Raw genomic sequence first — 20510 nt, forward strand, 5'->3', positions numbered from 1 at the left:
GATATATCAGAGTACTTCAAAAAGAGGTGCCCAATTACCTTTCAGGATGTTCTCATGCCCTTTAGCCAGCTGATTATACGTGGAGTCTTTTCCCTTAGATGCAAAGTGATTGCTCTGATGGCATCATTTCCTTTTTTCATGCATTCAAGTTTTTTTTCTTTTCAATTAAAGCTACACAATAGAAAAACAAACAGCAGGAAAGGATGTAACAGCAGACTAAGGTGACACTTGGTTGACCTTAGGATACAAGGGGACTTGTCTTGTCACATCCACAAGGAACAAAACCTTTCAGCCCTTTTGCAGGGAACCTGACCACAGGCAACAGCTCCACTGCAATACAACATGATCTTCTGGACACAGAGAAATAAAACACTGCCGTCAAACAAAGCAATCTCATCAGAAACATTGATGATGAGCATTTCAATCAGTTATCTACATGTTTAAATTGAGCCTCTTTTTTCTTCACTCACTGCTGCAAACTGAGTTACAGCACCAACTTACTACTAGTCCTACTTGTACAGGCAAATACTGTAATAGCAAACTAAAAGATAAATCACTTTAGATCTTCACAGTAAATTTAGAGAAAAATACTGGAAATATTGCAAACATTTAATCCATATAAGGAAGATTAATAATTTCAGACTTGTTCTCTCCTTACAGAGGTCTCTGAGATAGATTAGCCCTGGAAAACCCTTTATTACACATGATACAACAAGTGCAGAAAAATGTGACATTCAGTTTTAAACCAGGTCATGGTGATCAAATCTTCTCTCACATACATAAAGAACTTTCTAGAAAAGCTATTCATCCTATTTCAGAGTACCATGGCCCTAAGCAGGGCATCTGATCTAAATTACTATTCATTTAAAAATACCCCTCTGCCGAAACAAGCAACAGACCCAAAGCAAATATCAGACACATCACCCTAGAGTGATCAAAAAATAAAAGAAATATATGGTATAAAAGTAGCATCATTGTCAAATTTTGAAGTGAGCAGAGTTATCAAAAGCTTTCGGTAAACCCTACTTTTTGAATAAAGAATGATGTATTAAAAAAAGATATATTTGATATTCTGAAAGAAGATCTGATGTTAATCAAAAACTTTTTTTCTCTTGATGTAGATTGTAAAATGTAGATTTCTAAACTGTACCACAGCGTGAGACCAGCAGACAACAGAAATCGGATGGTTATATAATTTGGTGGTTAAGCAAAGATATTTTTAGTGCTTTGCTAATCCATCTAATGCATTTCTTTCCAAGAGAAGAAAATGCATTACACTGATAGCAATAACAGGGTCAAAACATGAGGATATTGACAAGTAATTTACATCTTTGTGAAAATAAAAAATTATCTCAAATTATTTTTAACAGCATCCATTCCTAAGGAAGGATTGGGAATGGGTGACACTTGCACATAAGTAATTAAAGAGAAAACAAAAACAAAGAAGGGCAACTTTCATAGAAAAACTTCAAATAGGAATCTCATAATGGAAAACCAGCTGGCGATACCTCAAGAGAATAAAATAAATAGAAAATTAAGCGTGAAGGCAATTTCTGGATGGCACATAGTTTATGCTGTCTGGGAAACCTGAAGAAACTTCTATTTTTTCTGGAAGAGAATTTTTTCAAAAACAACAGAAAACATTTCCCCTTACATTCTGTTACATATTAATCTTGAGAGGAACAAAGCGTATTTAATCTGAAAATATGGGAATAGGACCATCAAAGGACAACAAAAGTATTTTTATAAACAGCAAATATTCTTGAAAAAAGATGAGTTAAACCACTCCTTAGTGTAACAAACTACAGCAGACTTAACGTTAAAAGGTCCCAATCTATTTTAAAGTTTCATTTATTAAGAGATGGACGCTTTGAAGTTGTGCACAAAATGTATCCTCAGCGGACTGGCACCTCAGCAGGCTCAATTTCTGCTTCCCTTGAAACTGCTACTTGCAAAATGAGACAACTCAGCATCAAAGAACAGAGAAAAAGACGTAAAGGTGTGAATTAGTTTCACTAATGAAAAGACAATACATGGTTTCAGAGTCAGAGAGATAGGAAATGGTTTTAAGTTTAACAGTGAGCATATAAAAGCAGAAAATCCAAGAAGAAACTGTCACCCTAATTCTGCAAAGTGAATTTCTTCTGCAAAACCAGAACTATTTTCCTGCATGGATTAAGCAGTGCTAGGTTATACATCTGCCCAAAACCACATTTTCATGCACCAGCAAATTCCAGGGAAATCAGTCATATTTTTCAAAAAAGTATCTTTTAAAGTATCACATTAGATACACTAAAAGAACAACAGTGTTTCTTAAATTTTCAGGGACCTTGAACAAGCAGGCAGGGCTTCTGAAGATAGTTTAAGCTGAGTTTTCTCAGACTGACCTATGAAGACCCAGTCAGTATGTTCTTTGAACCATCAACCAAAAATGCCTTCACTGTTACAAAGAGCTGATTAAATATGTTGTGAAATAGCAAATAAATGGAAGAACTTTCGTTAAGAGGAAATGAGCTCATGCATTTCACAGACCCAAGTCTTGTGCAACCCCTACTCAAATACCAGGGCACAATTCAACATTTCTGAGGACTTTTAATGTCCAAAATGTAATAGTATTCTATACTGAAAGGATTCCAGTCTGGCTTCATCCTTGTTAGAAACAGCAAAAATCTGGGTGTGCAGACAAGCGTGTGAGACCTCTGATGGTCTCTCTGTACTGTATGCAGACCTTCCTGGAAGAGACAGCAGCTCCTTCACATTGCTCACTCACCATGGAGGTCTGCAGCCAGAGTTCCTCGTGTCATGCAGCACGTCACCTCTCAGCAGGTAACTCACAACTTAACTGCTTTTCAGACTTCATCATCACTTTCATAATGATCTAACCACACGTGTAAGGAGCAAGTGAATTCAAATCAAGTATCTGTTACATTACAAAGATGGAACTAATGAGTGGACTGTTAAAAGCCATTCAAAGCATATCCCGATCAAGTAAAATTTGAAGAAAACATCAAATAAGATTTAGCCCAAGCTCCTTGGTAAATTTATTCAGAACTACAATTTTGACTAATTGATCTCTGCATTTATTGTTCATCAACCCAGCAAAGCTAAAAGCTAAATGCTATGTACTTTAATCCTTCTGCTAAAAAAGGTTCACCCTCAGAGGTCCATGAAGAAATTTTTCATCAGAAATGCACCATATTTGTGCATGTCACAGTCAAAGACATTGAGGTGAAAATGTTTAGTGCCTTTTCCTGATAACAAGTGGTTGTATAAAGCTCAATTATGAGCAAATACTATAACTACATCTCTTGCAGGTGGTCTAAATTTTAAGCATACAAAATATACACTAATTTTTATCTGTCCCATTTCTGTCTTAAAATCAATTTCTGGAACAGGTATAAACTCTGAATTAGGAAATAAAATTGCACTCTTCACCCATATGGCCTATCCTATCAAACAGTGCTCGGGATTGTAATATATCATTATGATTTTTTTCTCATATTTCATTATCCAGTGAGAATATAAAACAATATTTATACCCATACATTGCACCTTTAGGAAATTGTGAATGCTGGGCAATATTAGACCTCTCAAGATGAGTTAAGTTTCGCACAAGGAATCTAGTCACCACTGGAATAAAGAGAAAGCCTCTTCACCAGAAACCACTAATACTTCAACAGATCTTCAGAAATCAAACATTTCTGAATATCACAGTAAGTCACCAACTTAGCTATTCTGTTGATTTTAATGGAAGTGATGCCATTCCAACCTTTATTGCTAATCTGATTTCCAAAACTGAACTCTTCTCTGAAGCACAAAATGATGTTGTGAATGGTAATAAATTTAGAAACATTTAAAACGTGAAAAACCAAAGATCATCAACTCCAAAGGTTAATCCACCACTGCCAAGTCCACCACTAAACCAAGTCCCTAAGTATGACATCTGCACATCTTTTAGGCACCTTTAGGGATGATTAATTTATTTTTCCTGAAATACATTTTTTATCTTAGCACTTGGCACTATATTCTTTGTTTTAAGGATATTCCAAAGATGCTTATACAACTGACATCACAAATTCCTGCAAGCGAAGGAGCTTAAAAAGTGAACTTGGGCAGAACACACGCACACATGCGTGCACACGCACAGAGCCAGATCCTAGGAAGTCACTTCAGTTTAGTGGTCATCCAGATTTCTTGGTCTCCTTTCTTTTCCCTTTGGAAATCAAATTTTTAACCAGCAACAGGTATGAAATCCTGGCTCCAGACAAGAACACACTAGGGCTGTGATGCACGCTCATATCTGCCCACAGGCCACCTCAACAGCGACAATGTTTTGGGTCTTGCCTGTTTCCACCTTTGGATTTTGAGTTCTTTTGCAGAACTAAGAGTGTCATGATCCAACTCCTTTATTTATAAAGTAGTCTGAAAGTTCAGAGAAAAAATATCTTTGAAATTATTCACCCCAAAGCCAGAAAGGAAAGCTAAAGCAGCAGCAAAATGACCTCTGCCTCTTTTTATATATGCCAGGAACACCTGAGGCAAGCATGAAGTGGAGGTGCTGCATTATAGCAATAAGGCAACTGAACAAGCCTTACCCACCTGATTCAGTGTGGTAAGATAAAAGAATGTAGATACCTGTCTTCTTAACCTCCTAGAACAAAAGAGCTGAAAATTCACATTTAACTGATTTCATTTTAGTCAGATACAGAAGGAAATTTCTGACTTTTAAATGCAAAACAGTAATACCATAATTTCTCATCAACCCCTACTTTTAACGTAGTAAACCTAAAGTGTAGCATTTCTCACCAGAAAGTCTGGAAATAAAGATTAAAAAAAACAAGAGAAAGAAGAAGTGCTTAAGTGAACAAAAAATTAATTCAGAAACAGAACATACTGGGACAGACTAAATGACTGGTTCTCCCAACTGCGGTTTAGTGCTGGACACCCACAGGGCTCAGGGCTGAGAACTCATGTTATTCTTAAATGCCAAGGAAAAGCTTGAACAGCCAAGTGACTGAATTTGTGAATGGCAGCATCAGAGAAGTCTGAGGCAAAACTGCAACAAAGGGATGCACAAAATTCACTGATGCCTCTTAATGGTGAATGAAGTTCAATTTAAGTGTAAGAGTGATGTGCAAAGCAGAACCACCCTGACTTTATTTATGAGTGGCTTTAAGGTGACCTTGGGAATGAGCTCTTGGGAGACTGCTACTGCTACTCAGCAGATCTGGGAATAGTAAATCTTGAGAGGACAACAGGAATAATCAATAGGTTGTTTCAGATGTTAAACGCTGACATGGGTTTGAGGGAGGCAAACTTTAGTGGAGAAATTTATTCCTGGACCCTAGCCACAAAGAGGTCGTGCCTCTACCTCCACAGACAATGAGAGCAAAAAACTGCAGAAGAACAAACAAAGCAGAAAAACAAAGTGCAAATTTAGGAGTAATGAAAGAAGAAGATCATAGTGAGATAGACAAAAGAATGCAGGTCAGTGTACACAAGCATGTACTGAAATCTGTTACATACATAAAGCAGAAAAATGTATTAATCACCAAAAACATGAAGAAAAGTCATAATATGTATCACTGGTCCATTAGTATTCAAACAAACAGTACCACTCATTGAACTACACCAATTTTGAGAAAATGAATCAATTGTTATTAGGAAAATATAGAATTAGATCAATGAATGAATCCTTTAAATGAGTATTTTTCTGCCGTAGTTGTTCAGTGAGAAACATGCTGCTCTACAGAATACTGTTCAACAATGTTACAGTTAGATGATAGCAAGTTTTCTTATCTCTTTGAAGAAATAAGCTGGGAATGTTCTATATGAGTTGATTTAATCTTTGAGCAAAACATCAAGGAAATAACTCAAGCTCCAACTAGTACCACTAAATGTATGTATGCAGTTGTACTAGATATAGTGGAAATACAAAATATCTCTTTGGTTCTGAGAGTATTTTTATAGCAATAAATAACATAAATCTAATGACTTAACTCTACAGTTCACACATGACTAACCAGTACAAACAATCCAGATTTTGTTATTTGAATTCATATTTATTTCCATCACAGAAACTCTCCTACAAGTCAGTAAAGACAGATGCTATTTGCAGCTTAGCTTTTGAGCAATTGTTGTAATACAGATCAAAACTGATATGCTATATAAAAAATAAGGGGAGAATCTGCCTAACAACTCATCTTCTGTGTCTACAAAAAAAATAATAGTCTCTTTGTCTATCCCAGTACCATTAAAAAAAAAGCCTTAATGTTGTCACGTACATCTGCTGGGCTACTACTGCAAAAATCATCTCTGCTTCTCAATTAAGTGTTCTGGAAATTGGGGAAAAACCCCCTTACCATGTGAAAAAAGAATATATTTTAAGAATGTTTGTACAGCAGAAAAAGGCTTTCTTAGAGGGTTATTTTGAAAGCAGTGGTGCAGCATTGTTTTGTTTCATTTATGTTCTGAAAGCACTGAATATTTCCAATCTTATACTAGCAATCTCCTGATTTTAAACAATTTAGAAAAGCAACTCTCAAGTAACAATTCTGTGTCTAATACAAACACAAGGTAAGACTGGATATGCACCAAAACTTCTTTAAAAAAACTTAAATCCCTATTAAGCTTATGGCTATAGGTAGGTATATTTGGATATAGGTAATGTGATAAAAAACTAAATACTAGATAAAATTAAATACTAAATACTTCTAAAATTTCAAGCTGAGATATGGTACAGGACTAATTTTGCATATTTTCAGCCACATAATCTTGGTGCATTAAATACTAAGAAAGTAAAAAGAAATCTGTGTAATGATGTTTATACAATTTGTGTATTTCAAACAGCTGTATTATTCATTCCCCAGCAAATAACTGAGGAACAGTCCAAGATTATATTCTTTTACCAATGAGTTGTTTGTGAAATCTGAGGGAATATGTGCCCCAATGAAGTTAGTGGTGTAACTCCCACAGGATTCAAAGAACATGTGGTTTTCTATAAAGAATGCAGATTTAACTTTAAAATTACTATCTATAGTAGTTCAAGACCTATTTTAAGTTTTACCACAGCATTTCACTTGTTATCTTCAAACAAACTATGTAGCAAAATGATTAAAAGTGATTTAATTTTGAACCTCAGGCAGCTTTTTGTACTGAAGCAAGCAGTCTTATATAAATACCTTTGGTATTTGCTGGATCCTATTCCTAAACACAATGTTCATATTTCAGCTATAATAAGTAAAGCATCTCCAAGGCGTGTGAGGCACCAGGCTTGCAAGTGTCCAGTTTAGTTTCTTGAGTAAAGTGAGAGTGGTAGAGTCAGCTAAATCCATCATGGAAAGCTGTGTGTGGCACAAATAATTCAATGCTGTTCGGAACGATGGGCAGCTGCCTTCTAGTGTGGACACAAACTGTGCTATCACATGCGTGCCATTTCAGCTCTCCCTAGAAATCACAGTTTGTTCAGGTCAAGATGAGCACACTGGTCACACAAGGCAATGAACACAACAAAGGAGCTGCCTAATAAACCACCTAGTATGCTTCCTGAGACATCCATATGTTCTATATCACCCCACCATGTAACACAGCATGGTGAAGCTTACTCTGAATCGAGGTTATGAAAAATGTAAGCAGTAGGTTCTTGAGTAACTGCTGTGCTGTGGACGTGGGTGTTCTGGGGTGGACAGCTGAGCCAGAGGCGCTGCCCAGCAACTTGAAGGCAATGCTAAGTGTCCAAGCCCTGGCTGGGGCAGCAGCAGGCCAGGACTCAGGGTAAAACTGGAGTTCTCTGACTCATCCTAGCACTGGACATCACACAAGTCACTACTGGCACCAGGCCACGATGACAGCAAGGGACAGCAGGGTCCCAAAGGAAGTCCATGTTGTGAAGGTGTGTTCACTCCCAAACAAAATAGTTATTCTGGGTCTCCACTACCAAGTCAATCCTTCCTCCTGCATCCACTTCTAACAACTCAAGATTCCTTGGAAGCCACGTAGAACAAAGCAGCCTGCTTGTGAGACAGGATCACAACCAGAGTTTCAGCAGCTTCTATTAAAAAAAAAAAAGCTGAAATTTAGCTCTAGCATCTGTGGACTTGGACACAAACATGTTAAAAATAAAATTGAGCTGTCTAAAAAAGCGGCTCTGAAAAAGAAATCACTGCAGAAGATGCCAGTTAATCCCCCTTCAGTGCTCCACTTAAAAAGAGCACTAGAGTGACTAGAGGCTTGCTAGTCACTGCTGTCTGAGCACAGACAGCTAATTAACAAGGAGGAACTGCTCCATATTATTAGTAGCAAGATATTGATTTTACTGTTATCTTGTTCTCTGGCCCAGTCTTTTGCCAGCTTCTTTTCATGTGTTGGGCACAGCCATTTTCCCAGACTGCAAGGTCTCCAGACAGCATAATTTGTTTGTGCAGTGCCTAACACAAAGGAACCATTATGCTTCACCAAATCTCAGGTGCTCCTGTAATGAGAGCCCATTACAATATTGCTTTTAAGGTGGACACAAGTTCTCATGGCACACTGTGACAATACATACGCTTCACTTAAAACTCACTCAAAATTTAAAGTAATTAGAAGTATTTCGCTTTTGTGAAAAGGAGAAAAAACAACAAGTTTTAATTCTTGAATCTGTTTTATGACCTGAAAGATCAATGAAATGTAAGGAAAGTATCAACAAGGAAATATTTTTCTCTTTTGAGTTCTTTCTCTCTTTTCCTTCATACACGATCTTCTGGTTCATATTTCTTACCCTTACAGTATTTTTATCATGTCCCTCTGTGTGCTTGCAAAGTTTGTTCTTCCTCAGAGAGTCGACACTTAGAGGAAAATATCTTTTAAGGGGAGAATTAGCTAGAAAATATTTAAAAGGAAAAAGAAAAAGAAAAGGCCTGGCTCAGAACACTCAATTCTGAATGCAGAAAATCGACTTTTCTGAAATAATGTGAAATATGAAGGGTTGTTAGTAAACAAACATCATTCCTTCTGCTTCCACTGCCTCACATTTACTTACAGGACTGATGTATTTTACAAACACCCAGTGATACTCAGTATTATAACTTTATGTTCAAACTCTGAAAATGAATTCCAGAAACAATACAGTTTTTTATTTTGTACATAAATATTGATAAAGGCAAAGTTAATATAATACAGAATAATGAAAACTTAAGTAATTTTCTTACTAGGAAAGAAGTGCTCTAATGTTATTCCAGTTTATATTGAACTGCAGAGCGGTATCTCCTTTGAGTGAGACACATGACAGTGATGAAAAGGAAGTTCAAAATCCCTACATTGAGAATTACATGTTATCCTCAAAATGAGTTTCCACTTGACTCTTGTTGAGTCAACACATGAGGCTTTTTAATATCTTACAAAAGGCTCTTCCAAACATACATCTTTCAGCATTTAAAGCACTTCACATGTATAGAGAAGAATCAAACATTTCTGGAAAGCAGCTTCTCCTCTTAGACAGGAGGACCCCAAATAAAGCACATAAACCTGACTGCTTTTAGTACAATGCATTAAAGACGAATTTGAATTAATTACTCCCCATAATAATGGTATTTTTAAAAGGCACCTTAAAAGTTTTGAAAAGGGAAAGTAATGAGCATAATTTTGAAGTTTCTCAAATTCTGGGATTTTTATATTTATGCCAAAACATTTTTTCCTTAAATACAGCTGGTAAAACTAATACACAATCAAATCTATTAAGTTGCACTGTAATTTTAAAAGAATTTTTATTCATTGCTAATTTCTAATCTGTTTTGAATACACATCTGTGTAGCAGAAGCTAGTAATTATTTTCCTGATACAGCAGCTTTTTATAAATCACATAATGTTGCAATTTGCCATCTTTTGAGAAATGCTGTTGTAATTTTCAAAACACCTCAGTACAAATACCTCAAAAACCCAAAGGCTAAGTCAGGAGAGCCAATGTAAATTCAGGCTCAGACAAGCACTACTTATCCCAACTTTTATATTTTTCTTTGTGTACAAAACTGCCACTTTAGACAAAGCTGCCACTTTAGACAAAGAAAGATTACACAGATTACTAGAGATGACTTTTAGACATAAAAAGACATTGAGAATATAAAGCAAAACAGTGGTTGGTCTCGTTGAAGACGGTATGGACATCTGTCACAGGTCAAACTACCAGCCAAGCCTGTCAGGACCAGCAGGGAGCTATGAAGAGGAGTATGGTCTGTTTCCATTTGGCTGAACAAACATTTTGGGAATATTCTTCCTGTATGCAGGAAGAATAGCAACTCCAAGCTGCACTGAAAAGGAAGGTATCTGGATGAGAGTAAGGATTTCTAGCTCTTTGGTTTGATGGTTTTGGGGGTGAGAAAAGGTGTATCTAGCGAGTTCTTCAACTAATGGAATGGAAATCTACAGCAAGCACACAGTGCTGGTGACATCTGTCCAGTCTGAAACACAGAAGGCCACTGTGCAGTGAGGTGATGCCATATGGGCAGAACCACCTTTGTATTTATTACACACTAGAGAAATTATAGAAGGCAGACTAGACTTTTTTGTGCAGTAGTAATTGTCAGGAAACAGACAGGACCACCATTCATCTAGAAAGACATTGCAAGAATGCTATCGTCCAAAGAATTATTATATTATTAATATATCAGTTTGGTAAAAAATTGGCCAAGACAGTTTGCTAAGACAGTTTTTTAGTTCACCAGTGTCCATGGCCTTGCTCCTACTGGTAGATACTCAAAAGAACTGAAAATTTGCAAGATAGGAAAGGTCTTGCCATTCTTACTAGGGGAGCCCAACATGCCCTCAGAAGTGAAGTTAATATTATCTTCATGCCTGATGTTGCCCAGTTTGGTGTCAGGTCTCTCGGCCTTTGAATCAGTGCCAGTACAGTTGGTCAGTGGCTACTAAAAAGAGAGAACACCTGAATCTGCCATCTTGCTGTCTATCCTGGTAGTCATGGGAATGTTTCAGAGAAATTTTTAGTTGAGAAACCAAAGGGAGACTTCCCCAGGTCACAGCTGCACTACAACTTCTGCTGCACTTTCAAAAATGTATTTTCAAGAAATCAACATTGTTTTGGTGAATTGTTCCAAAAGAAGCAATTTGATCTCTGTCTTTCACCTAAAAATCAAAGGGAAGGAAAAGCAAACAAAATACTTCAGAGACACTTCTTGAAGAGGAAGTGCATTCACTGTGCCTTGCAATGTAATGGTCTCAGACGACAGCTTTTTAATAGCTTTATACAGGCTCAAAGGGGTGAGTCCCCCTTTCCATATATCCCACCTATTTTTTTTTTAAACTAGGGCTTATTATGTACTGACAGAACATAAATGGGATCCAGTACTTTCTCAAAGTTAGGTATTACTGATCTGCCTTACTAATACGGTATGCTGTCATATTATGCCTTACATATATTTATAGAAGTAACCAAATACATGCTACCCTTTAGTTACTTACATGACCAGTTCTCAGAAAAATCCTTTAATGGTATGCTACATTCTTCATCTTAGTGTCTCAACTACTTCTTGCTATGAGCATTTTATATATTCAAGCTCTCCTACTGAAGCAGTTTTTTGTACTTCTTATGACTGTCAGGAAAAGGGTAGTCACTGGGGACACACTAGTGACCACACTAAATTAGGAATCAGTTGTTCAGCTCAAAGAGTAATGTGACATCCTCTCTCTAAAATAGCATGAAGATTTTCTTTCATGCATATTCTGGACTCTTTTTTTTAATTCAAAGCATATTTCAAGAAAAGCCTGCCTGAGGAAACAAACTAAAGCCATCAATAGAGAAATCACCACAGAAACTTATTGGAAGGCAATAAAAATGAAATAGCTTTTTAAAGAGCTCTCAAACTTAAGAATATAACCAATTAAAATTGTCCGCACTGATTTAATTTGTAACTATTTCATTTCAAGAAACTTTGCTTGGTTGTTGGTTAGAAGTTGAAAGTGAAAATGACGCTTTTCTCCACTACCAATACTCACACACTTCTCCCATCTCAAACATTTGGCAGAGGCACGGGGAGAAGCTGACTACCCCTATTTCAGGTGGTGGTTGTATGATCAGATGAGTTGAGGAGAAGCATGCTCCAAAATGGAAGAGTCCTCATAAAGAACTCTTTTGGCAGACATTGTCCTGGCAACCAAACCAACAGCCTCTAAGCACAACATCCTCGACCATTATTCTTAGGCTGTTCCTACCAAGAGCACCTCAGACAAAGAGATGCATCTTAAGATGCCTATTCTCAAATGGGCAACTTCAGTCAGTTTCAGATGCTACCAAAAAAATTGGCAATATAGTAAGTAAGTATAACTGGAGCATGGCTATGGGAAAATATTAAAACTTTACCTCATTTCACCCAAATAATTCATTACATTCCTCACCAATTTTATTTTCCAAATGGGTTTAAAGGCATAATGCAGCAGCTCTTGAGAGAAAGCAGAAATATATCAAGAATGGAAATTTATTTTTACAGTATGCTACAGAACAAACACCAACTCTATACTCAAACCAGTTGAAGCTCTAAGCTCCAAATGCATAATGCCACGAAAGTCAACAGAGCTACACACATGAAACTGAGAGGTGAGCAAGTGTTCACTACCACAAAGGTCTGCAACCTTCCAGTTGATAACTTACCTTGAGGTTGCAATTTCCACTTTGGTTCTTGCCATGGCAGCTGCTCGCTGTGCACCCTCTATTGCTCTATCCACCTTTTCTCTAGTTTTTGTGTTTCGTATTGGTATAAGTTGCTTTCTTATTCCACGGACCAAAATGTTATTTTTGTACTTTCCCTCTTCTTTGGTGCCATCTGGAAACATGGTACATCCATATCCATGCCTCCTGTTATTCAGCCACTCTCCTTCATATTTCATACCATTTGATCGCTCACTGATACCAAAACCGCTGCGCTTGTCGTTCTTCCATTCACCCATGTAGGCTTCTGTAGTGGTAGCATCAACGTGGTCTTCCAGAGGGCTATAATCACAGTCACCATCTCCAAAACTAATTGTAGAGTTGGCGTCACTAGAACTAATCCTGCTCATAGCAGCATCGCTCCTTACAGAGCTCCGTTTGCTAGATATCGATGACCTAGACTCTGATTTTCTAAGTTTTATACTACCCAGAAGGGATCCTCTTCTGAATAAGCCTCCTTTTTTCTTAATGCCCATGGCTTCTGGATCACTGTGAAAATTGAGCACAAATCCTCCTCTTGTTCCAGCCGGACTGTCTGAAGTGACGTCGTGCAGAACAGTGCCATTGCTCTGCTCACTTCGAAGCGACGCCAGAGATGTTCGGAGAGGTGAACGGATCACAGTGGCCATGCCATAGGGTACACTCTGACGTACACCGTAGCCATGTCTCATCCCTCCTGTCCACTGCCCCTGGTAGGTACCTTTTAAAATAATAAGAAGTTAAATTTAGGAAGCTGTAGAAGACCTAGCTCTCTCCATCCAATATGCTACAGGCAACGCTACACTGTCAGCTCTGATTTTGGTAAGAAGAGATGCACACAACACAGACAGATAAACTACTTTTGTTACTTGTTTTTCTTATAAATTATTTTGAAGAAAATCCTTCACTTTCACAGCTGATTTATTTTAGTAATTAAGACACAGTACCTATAATCATAACCATTTTTTTTAATGGACCTGTTCAGGGAAAAAAATTGAGAGAAATTTCTAATGCAGGACTCCCTCAACATTTTTTTAAGGTGGACTGATAGGAAGGTGGCCAGCAGAAACAGAGACACACTATATGTAGTCAGCTGAGAAGGGAGAGAGCAGGACACTTACAGTTCTTGTGCCCAGCTGCCCACAGAAAGAGCAAGTAGGAGAAGTAACCATTCTGTTATTGTGGGTTTAAGGTGACTATAGACCTCTCCTTGTCAGGAGCTATTTGACAGATTGTCTGCCTATGGGCTTTTGGATACACTATCATAAACCTCCATTGTAAAATTAAATATTTTAAAATTTTTGTGTGGATTTGAATGAAAGAGCAAAACCTTAGGACCCCTTTCTCTTTATGAACTCTTCATACCAACACTTTCTAGTATCCCCAGCACATAAATATGTGCTGCATTCTGAATTATGTTCTGACAGAGATCAAAAGCATGAATTCTGTAGCCCTTTTTTTGCCTTTCTTTTGTTCTGCAGTATGTAAGAAAGGCAAGGCAGTAACACAGTACTGCACAACGTTCTAGCAAACATTTAATCATAACTACTCTTGTAAAAAGTTTTAAACAGCAATGTAAGGAGGATAGATGGTACACGATATGACAAGTCATGGATGGCCATGCAAAGCTGCACTGGAGCCAAACCCCACCTTTATCAGATTACTACAGCAATTTTTCTTCTTTTATTCTAGAAAGTCATTTTCATTTTGACACTTTCCATTGTCTGCTCTCTGAAGGCCATTTCTACCAGAGGCTCCAAAGGAAGGTTGCATGGATACCGTAACTAGCAAGTAGAAGATAACTTTTTTTGTGATGTAATTTCACTCTAATTCCCATTAAACTACTTTAAGCTCCTCAAAATGAAGTTGCTCACCCACCTAGTGCTGGTGGGTTTTTTTGGGTTTTTTTAAGCTACTTTGAATATTTTTTCAGAGAATAAGTAATCTTTAATTATTTTTTAAAATTTTGATCTACTTCAATTGGAGCATCTACTGACTATTCAGAGAACTAAATATCACAAGACAAATTTAGCGATTGATAAAATTTTTGTGAAAATATTTATGCAGTAATCGCAGTTAAATATGTAGATCCAAGATTCATTTGCTTTGAGATTAAATCTCTTCCATATACACATACTGGTTTGGTTGTGTACATGTCCACCATTTACCAAGTACTGCCTTACTCATTACCTCTTCTGCTAACGTGTATTTCAGTGTTAACACACAATTAAATTTGCTAAGTCTGTTTTCACTATTATATAATACTAGATAGGTTCTAAAAGGTAACTATTCCGTGTTGGTAGAAAATTCTACCAAGTGGAAGGTTTTTAACAGATGGCTGCTGACACAAACAAATAACTTTCTTAGTTTCTTTCTCATTCTCTGTATCCTGGATACCTACTACTGCATTGGTTGTAAGGGTGCTGAATCTAGGAACATGATTATTTTAAAAAACTCAGCATATGGAGAAGAATAAATAGAAACACGAGCACAATGCATGGTATTGCATATTCTGTAAATACTGCAAATATACAGCCACAATATTTTTTTGTTGTTGTTTTATTAAACAGAAAATTCCTGGAAATACATTAATATTTTACGTGCACAAATTACTTCATTTTGTCCCTAATTATTCTGGGATCTGTAATGATATGCTGGAACTAAGAAACTGGCTACATATACTTATTACTACATATTATAACCCCTTTATTGTTCTGCACTAGTTAATTTAATTTTGAAATAATAAATCTAAGTCTAATTTTGATTATACCACAATATTACATTAGAGTAGCATCTCAATTATGGCTCTCCATGCTGCTTACAACATCAGACTTCAAGCATAATCTAGTATTTCAGTACAGAATTTTAGAGAAGAGTAAAAGGTCAGCCTCTTTTTCTTACTCATATTGTAATTAATAAACATGTGTTTAATGGAAAGCTTAAAAATACTTAATTAAGGACATGTATTTTTTGCTACTCTAGAAGGAAGGGAAGTGTTTGCAGCTGCCCTTAAAGGCATTAAAACAACAACAATTAATGTACTGCTATCCACTAGTCCAATTTTCCTTTCTACTGGGGAAATAAAATCAATGCATGTTCTTCTAAAGAGAAAATAGTAAAAAAGAAAATGGAAGATTCGTACTCATCTCATCCTTAAAAAGTATGAGATATTTAGGCTGAATTTTATGCAGTGTAGCAAGTAACTCTTATCATTTCTGTCATTACAGATGTCTCAATGGAAACGCTTCTGATACTAATGCTAAAAAGCTAACTCATTTTCCTTGGTTTTTCAACTCACACTTTAAAGGAAAAGTATTTTAATGAAATATGGAGAGCAGTGTCCAGAATGTAGATACAAGAACCTTGTACAGTAATATGACTTACTATATCAGACTTTAATTGCATCACCTTATTCAATAAATTTTAGAGATCTTTAAACAAGCAAGATATGTCAATACTGAAATATAACTAAATACAACAATTTATGATATAACACATGATGAAAAAGCTTTTCCCATATATGAAGATGAAAACATATCCAGTATTTACCTATCTCTCTACATAGAGATAAACAGAAACAATATATCAACACACACACCACATTCTGTTTCACCTTATATGACAGTTGACTATTCAAAGCAGCTCCTCTAAAAATTATTGAAATTTTTATTAACACTGTAATTACCAACATAATTTAAACTATATTTGACCGTAAAATAGTAACATTGTTTAACACTAATTTTTTCAAAAGCTGGGCTTGCTATCCTTTGCAACTGAAGAAACATTCAGCCACAACTGCTGACCATCGATCTGGTGTTTAATTGGTTCTCTTGGAAAGGTGTTCATATTTTAAGCCTGAGAGCTATTAGAAAGTGTATTTTTTTTCCTTTTCTTTTTGTTGGCAAGTTGTTCTAAGATATAATTTCATAATCTGTTTCCTTAGTTACAGTGTGTCATCCCTTCTAAAACACCCTTGGTGCATCTTACAGCTGTAAATGCCATTGCCCACTTGCAGCTAAAATTTAAAACTACACTGTAAAAAACCCTGAGAGTTTAACTACTCTACTTGCTCTTATCCTTTATTCAGATATTCTGTGGTTTAAAAAAGTTGTGCTTTTCTCCCTCAGATGTTAAATAAGCGTAGACCTAGAAAGAAGACCTCTCAGAAATCAATGAGCATATGTGACCTTTGCTTCAGGGTGCTTTTTCCCCTGATCTCCCTTTGTGGAATGACAACATGCAATTGGTTTTTGCTGTTATTGGAACGACCATAAATAACCAATTTAGACATACTGAAGTTTCAAATAAGGCCACAGTCACTCCTCCTAGGTTTGTTACAGATTAACAAAACCTAGGGAGTTTAAAGGAGGCACAAAAATCCAGATTGCTGCAGGGAACAGAGAGATGGGCCACTTGAAAGCCCAGTGTAATCACATGCAATGAATGAAGTATCATGATTTATAATTCATAGTGTTTTCCTCAGAGATTTGACTGAGTGACAATTGTAAGCATCTAAACACAGCATGACATGTATTACTCATGTCATGAAAAGCGTTGTGTGCAAAAACTGAGGAACACTGTCAATGCTTATTTTCTGTTTCCCTCCTTCAATGACATCTCATAATACCACCAATACACTTTAAAGCAATGTACTGGGGATATACTAAAAAAAAATAAAAACAACCAAAAAGCCAGCAGCAAAGAGATCTACATTATAGTGAGTTTGAAAATAAACTGGCAGTTGGCACAGTCTAATGAGTTATTTCTCTACACTGGTATTCATGAAGAGAGAGCTTTCCTGCAACTGTTTTAAATTATGTTAAAGATACATGTGTAAATCTGGTTTCCTTATAAACCCATTTCAGATGTTGTTCTGGTGTGCAAATACATCTATTGTTCCCAGAGCATGAAAACAAAAGCACATCTGCAAACATCTATGACGTACTGCTCTGCTTCATTCATGAGTACTTTCATTAAAATCAATGGGACTTCACACCCTCTGTTCGTATGAGCTGCAACATGCAAGACTGGAGTCATGACAACAGATTTCAGCTAACAGTGTGAACTGGATCCTTCCTATGTTGTTCCAAGTCTAAACATTGAGAGAATTTATCTCCAATAACCAATACTATATTAAGATTTTTTTTAAAAGCCACAAGAAACCTAAAGAAAAAAGGGTAGAAACAACTTTATTTTAAGAAAATATCTTCTAGAAGATTTAATGGAATGGCAATTTACTTTTCCAGAAGGCAAGGGAGGAAAAAAAGGAAAGCCACCGCTTGTATTTAGCCAATACAAATATAATAAAAATTGAAAAGTGCATTGTGCAATGAAAGAGAAATTGAAATTCTGATCTCTTCCATACTTTGATTTTGGTGAGTTCTTTCCTTTATGTTGTTGGTTTTTGGTTTTTTTTTTTTTAATTAATCCAAAAACATTGCTGTCTTTGATTATCACAAATTTCCACACCAGGAAACAATTTTTGGACAGCTACAAATATCTCTAAACAAGGGGACAGAAAGGTACAAAACCCACTGCATACTTCCTTGTCTGAAGGAACTGAATCTTACCAACTTGCTACATTTTCTATTTTGGAAAAGAAAGAATAGAAGCCCACCTGCAAATATCTAATTTTCTGCTTAATACAAAAATACCCATTCTCCTGAAAGTTTCACCAGAGATGATGCGACAAAATTCCTTGAAGAAACCAGCAAAAGCATCTGTTGAGAGCTGATATATGGGTTAGTCCTTTAGTCACATCACGTGAACAGTACCTCTGATTTTGGTAAATTCTATTACCCGCCTGTTCAGAAACTGAACACGTTTCTGAACGCTGAAGCAACCAGCATTTCTGTCAAAAAATCCCAGCGACTGTCTAGTCCTAAAACTGAGACCCGTTTTCCTCCTGTTAGAACAGACCAAACCCGCTCCCTTGTTCCTAGCTGAAGAGCAACTCTGCAGAAGTTGCAGGTGGCACTTTCAGCGAGGCCAGTGACATTACACCAGCAAAGGCTGAATTAAAGAGTATCAGGCTTATTTATTGTACAGAGGTACAAGAACTGTAAGTGAGCACTCCAGTGATCTCCAGCCCTCGTTAACCTCGCTGAACCCTGACTTGACCGCTCCCGACTCCAGCGGAGGGCGGATCGCCGCGGCTCCGCACGCCCACCGCGGTGAGGCTCAGCCCTAGGACACTGCCTTTGTCGTGGGGAAAGGTGTGAGAGGCAGGTCTGTGTGAGTGCACTGTACACCTCCTGCCTTGAGCAGGATGCTTGAAACCACCCCGTATTTTTGTAATATCGGGAGTTATTATATGAGGGTGGACCCAAGTTTCATTGATTTTACGCGAGCTGCGTGCCCACTCCATTAGCTCCAGCCTCCTGTTTACAAGCCGAGCGCATCGAGCGCACAACACCCGCACATGAGCGGACACAAGGGCTCTATTAGAACAGGTTCCTGCCGTTCCCGCACTAACGCGGCGCTCAGGGGGCGAGGTGCCAGGGGTTCTCCCGCCTCGCTCGCTCCCCGAGCCAGGCGCGGCCACCCGGCCATCGCCACCTCGGGCACGGAGCCCGTGAGCCGCCTCGGCGGGGAGAAAGGAAAGCCGTCCGCAGGCGGCCGTAATGCGGATTTCTACCAGCTGGCCGGGAGAAAGCGCTGAGCCCGGACAGCTCAGCGCGCTCGGAGCGCAGCCGGGGCCAGGCGGCTCCTCACAGAGTGGGGCGGGGCGGCTGCCAGGCACCTGTGGCGCTCCCCGGCCGCCAGCGGGGCCTCGGGGGCGCCGAGCGAAGGGCGCCGGGAAAGGCGCACGGCCGCGGGCAGGGGCAGGAGAAGCGCCCCGGCGTGAGGGCGGCGGTGAGAGCGCGGGGCTGGAAGGAGGGGCCCTTCCCGCGGCGCGCCCACGCAGGCGCGCACCCCCCACCCACCCCCATTGCCGCCCGCCCCCCGGCGCCGCCGCGCGCGGGGCGCCCCCCGCCGGCGCCCACCTCCGTCCCCGTAGGTCTCCACGCCGTATCCGTCCTGCAGCCCGTTGCTCCAGGTGCCCTCGTAGCGGGCCGGCGTGCTGAGGCTCTGCCGCACCCCGTAGCGCCCCTTGAAACCGTGAGACCACTCGCCGCGGTACATCCACCTGCCCTTCGTCTCCACGCCCAGCCCGTGGCGCTTGCCCTGCGCCCAGTAGCCCAGGTAGGTGTTGCCGCTGGGCCAGGTGTAGCCGCCCGCCACCTCGAAGCCGTGGGACCAGGAGCCGGCATACTCGCCCTGCCCCTTGGGCCCGGTGCAAATGCCGTGCCCGTGGGCTTTCCCGTCCTCCCAGCCGCCGCAGTAGGTGCCGCCATCGTCGAAGTCGAACCGGCCGCCCGTCATCCAGGGCAGCGGGGCGAGCGCGGCGCCGCCGCCGCCTCCCGCTCCCTTCCCTGCTCCGCCTGCCTTGCCTTGCCTTCCCTTCCCGCCCGCCGCGCGACCGACAGCCCCGGCGTTCCCCGCGACTGCGAGCGCTCCGCCGGCCGGCCGCCCGCGCCCAGCCCAGCCGCAGCCCCGCGGCGGCGAGCGGCGCCCGCCCCCCGCTCCTCCCCGCCCGCCCCTCCGCTCCCGCCCGGGCCCGCCCCCGGTGTGGCCGCGCCGCTGCCGCGGGGCAGGTGCGCGCCCCTGGGGCGGGCTGGGGCTGGGGCTGTGTGCCGCGGGAGCAGCCGCCTTCGCCCGCTCGCTCCCGCGGGGTCTCCGTGTGCCTTCTGCTCCCGGGAAAAGCTGCCCCCGCTGGTCGGGGGCGCGCGCGGGCCGGGGCGGGGCGAGCCGGGAGCGCGCAGGCCGGGCCGGGCCGGAGCGCCCGCGGTGCCCG

The 20510-nt window shown here is 39.8% G+C and overlaps 1 protein-coding gene across 5 annotated transcripts in view; it reads right to left on the reverse strand.

Moving 5' to 3' along the window:
- The window catches only part of JPH1 (junctophilin 1), an 82434-nt gene extending 62267 nt beyond the window's left edge, over positions 1-20167 (reverse strand). For all 5 annotated transcript variants that reach the window (XM_059467697.1, XM_059467704.1, XM_059467690.1 and 2 more), the window contains exons 1-2: positions 19660-20167; positions 12638-13394 (exon numbers count right to left, since the gene is read on the reverse strand). In XM_059467697.1, coding sequence (XP_059323680.1) covers positions 12638-13394; positions 19660-20038 — 1136 coding nt within the window. In that variant the 5' untranslated portion in view covers positions 20039-20167. The remainder of the gene's footprint in view (positions 1-12637; positions 13395-19659) is intronic.
- Positions 20168-20510: the final 343 nt, after the last annotated feature.

The sequence above is a fragment of the Ammospiza nelsoni genome, chromosome 1, assembly GCF_027579445.1.
Source record: "Ammospiza nelsoni isolate bAmmNel1 chromosome 1, bAmmNel1.pri, whole genome shotgun sequence".
Taxonomy (NCBI): domain Eukaryota; kingdom Metazoa; phylum Chordata; class Aves; order Passeriformes; family Passerellidae; genus Ammospiza; species Ammospiza nelsoni.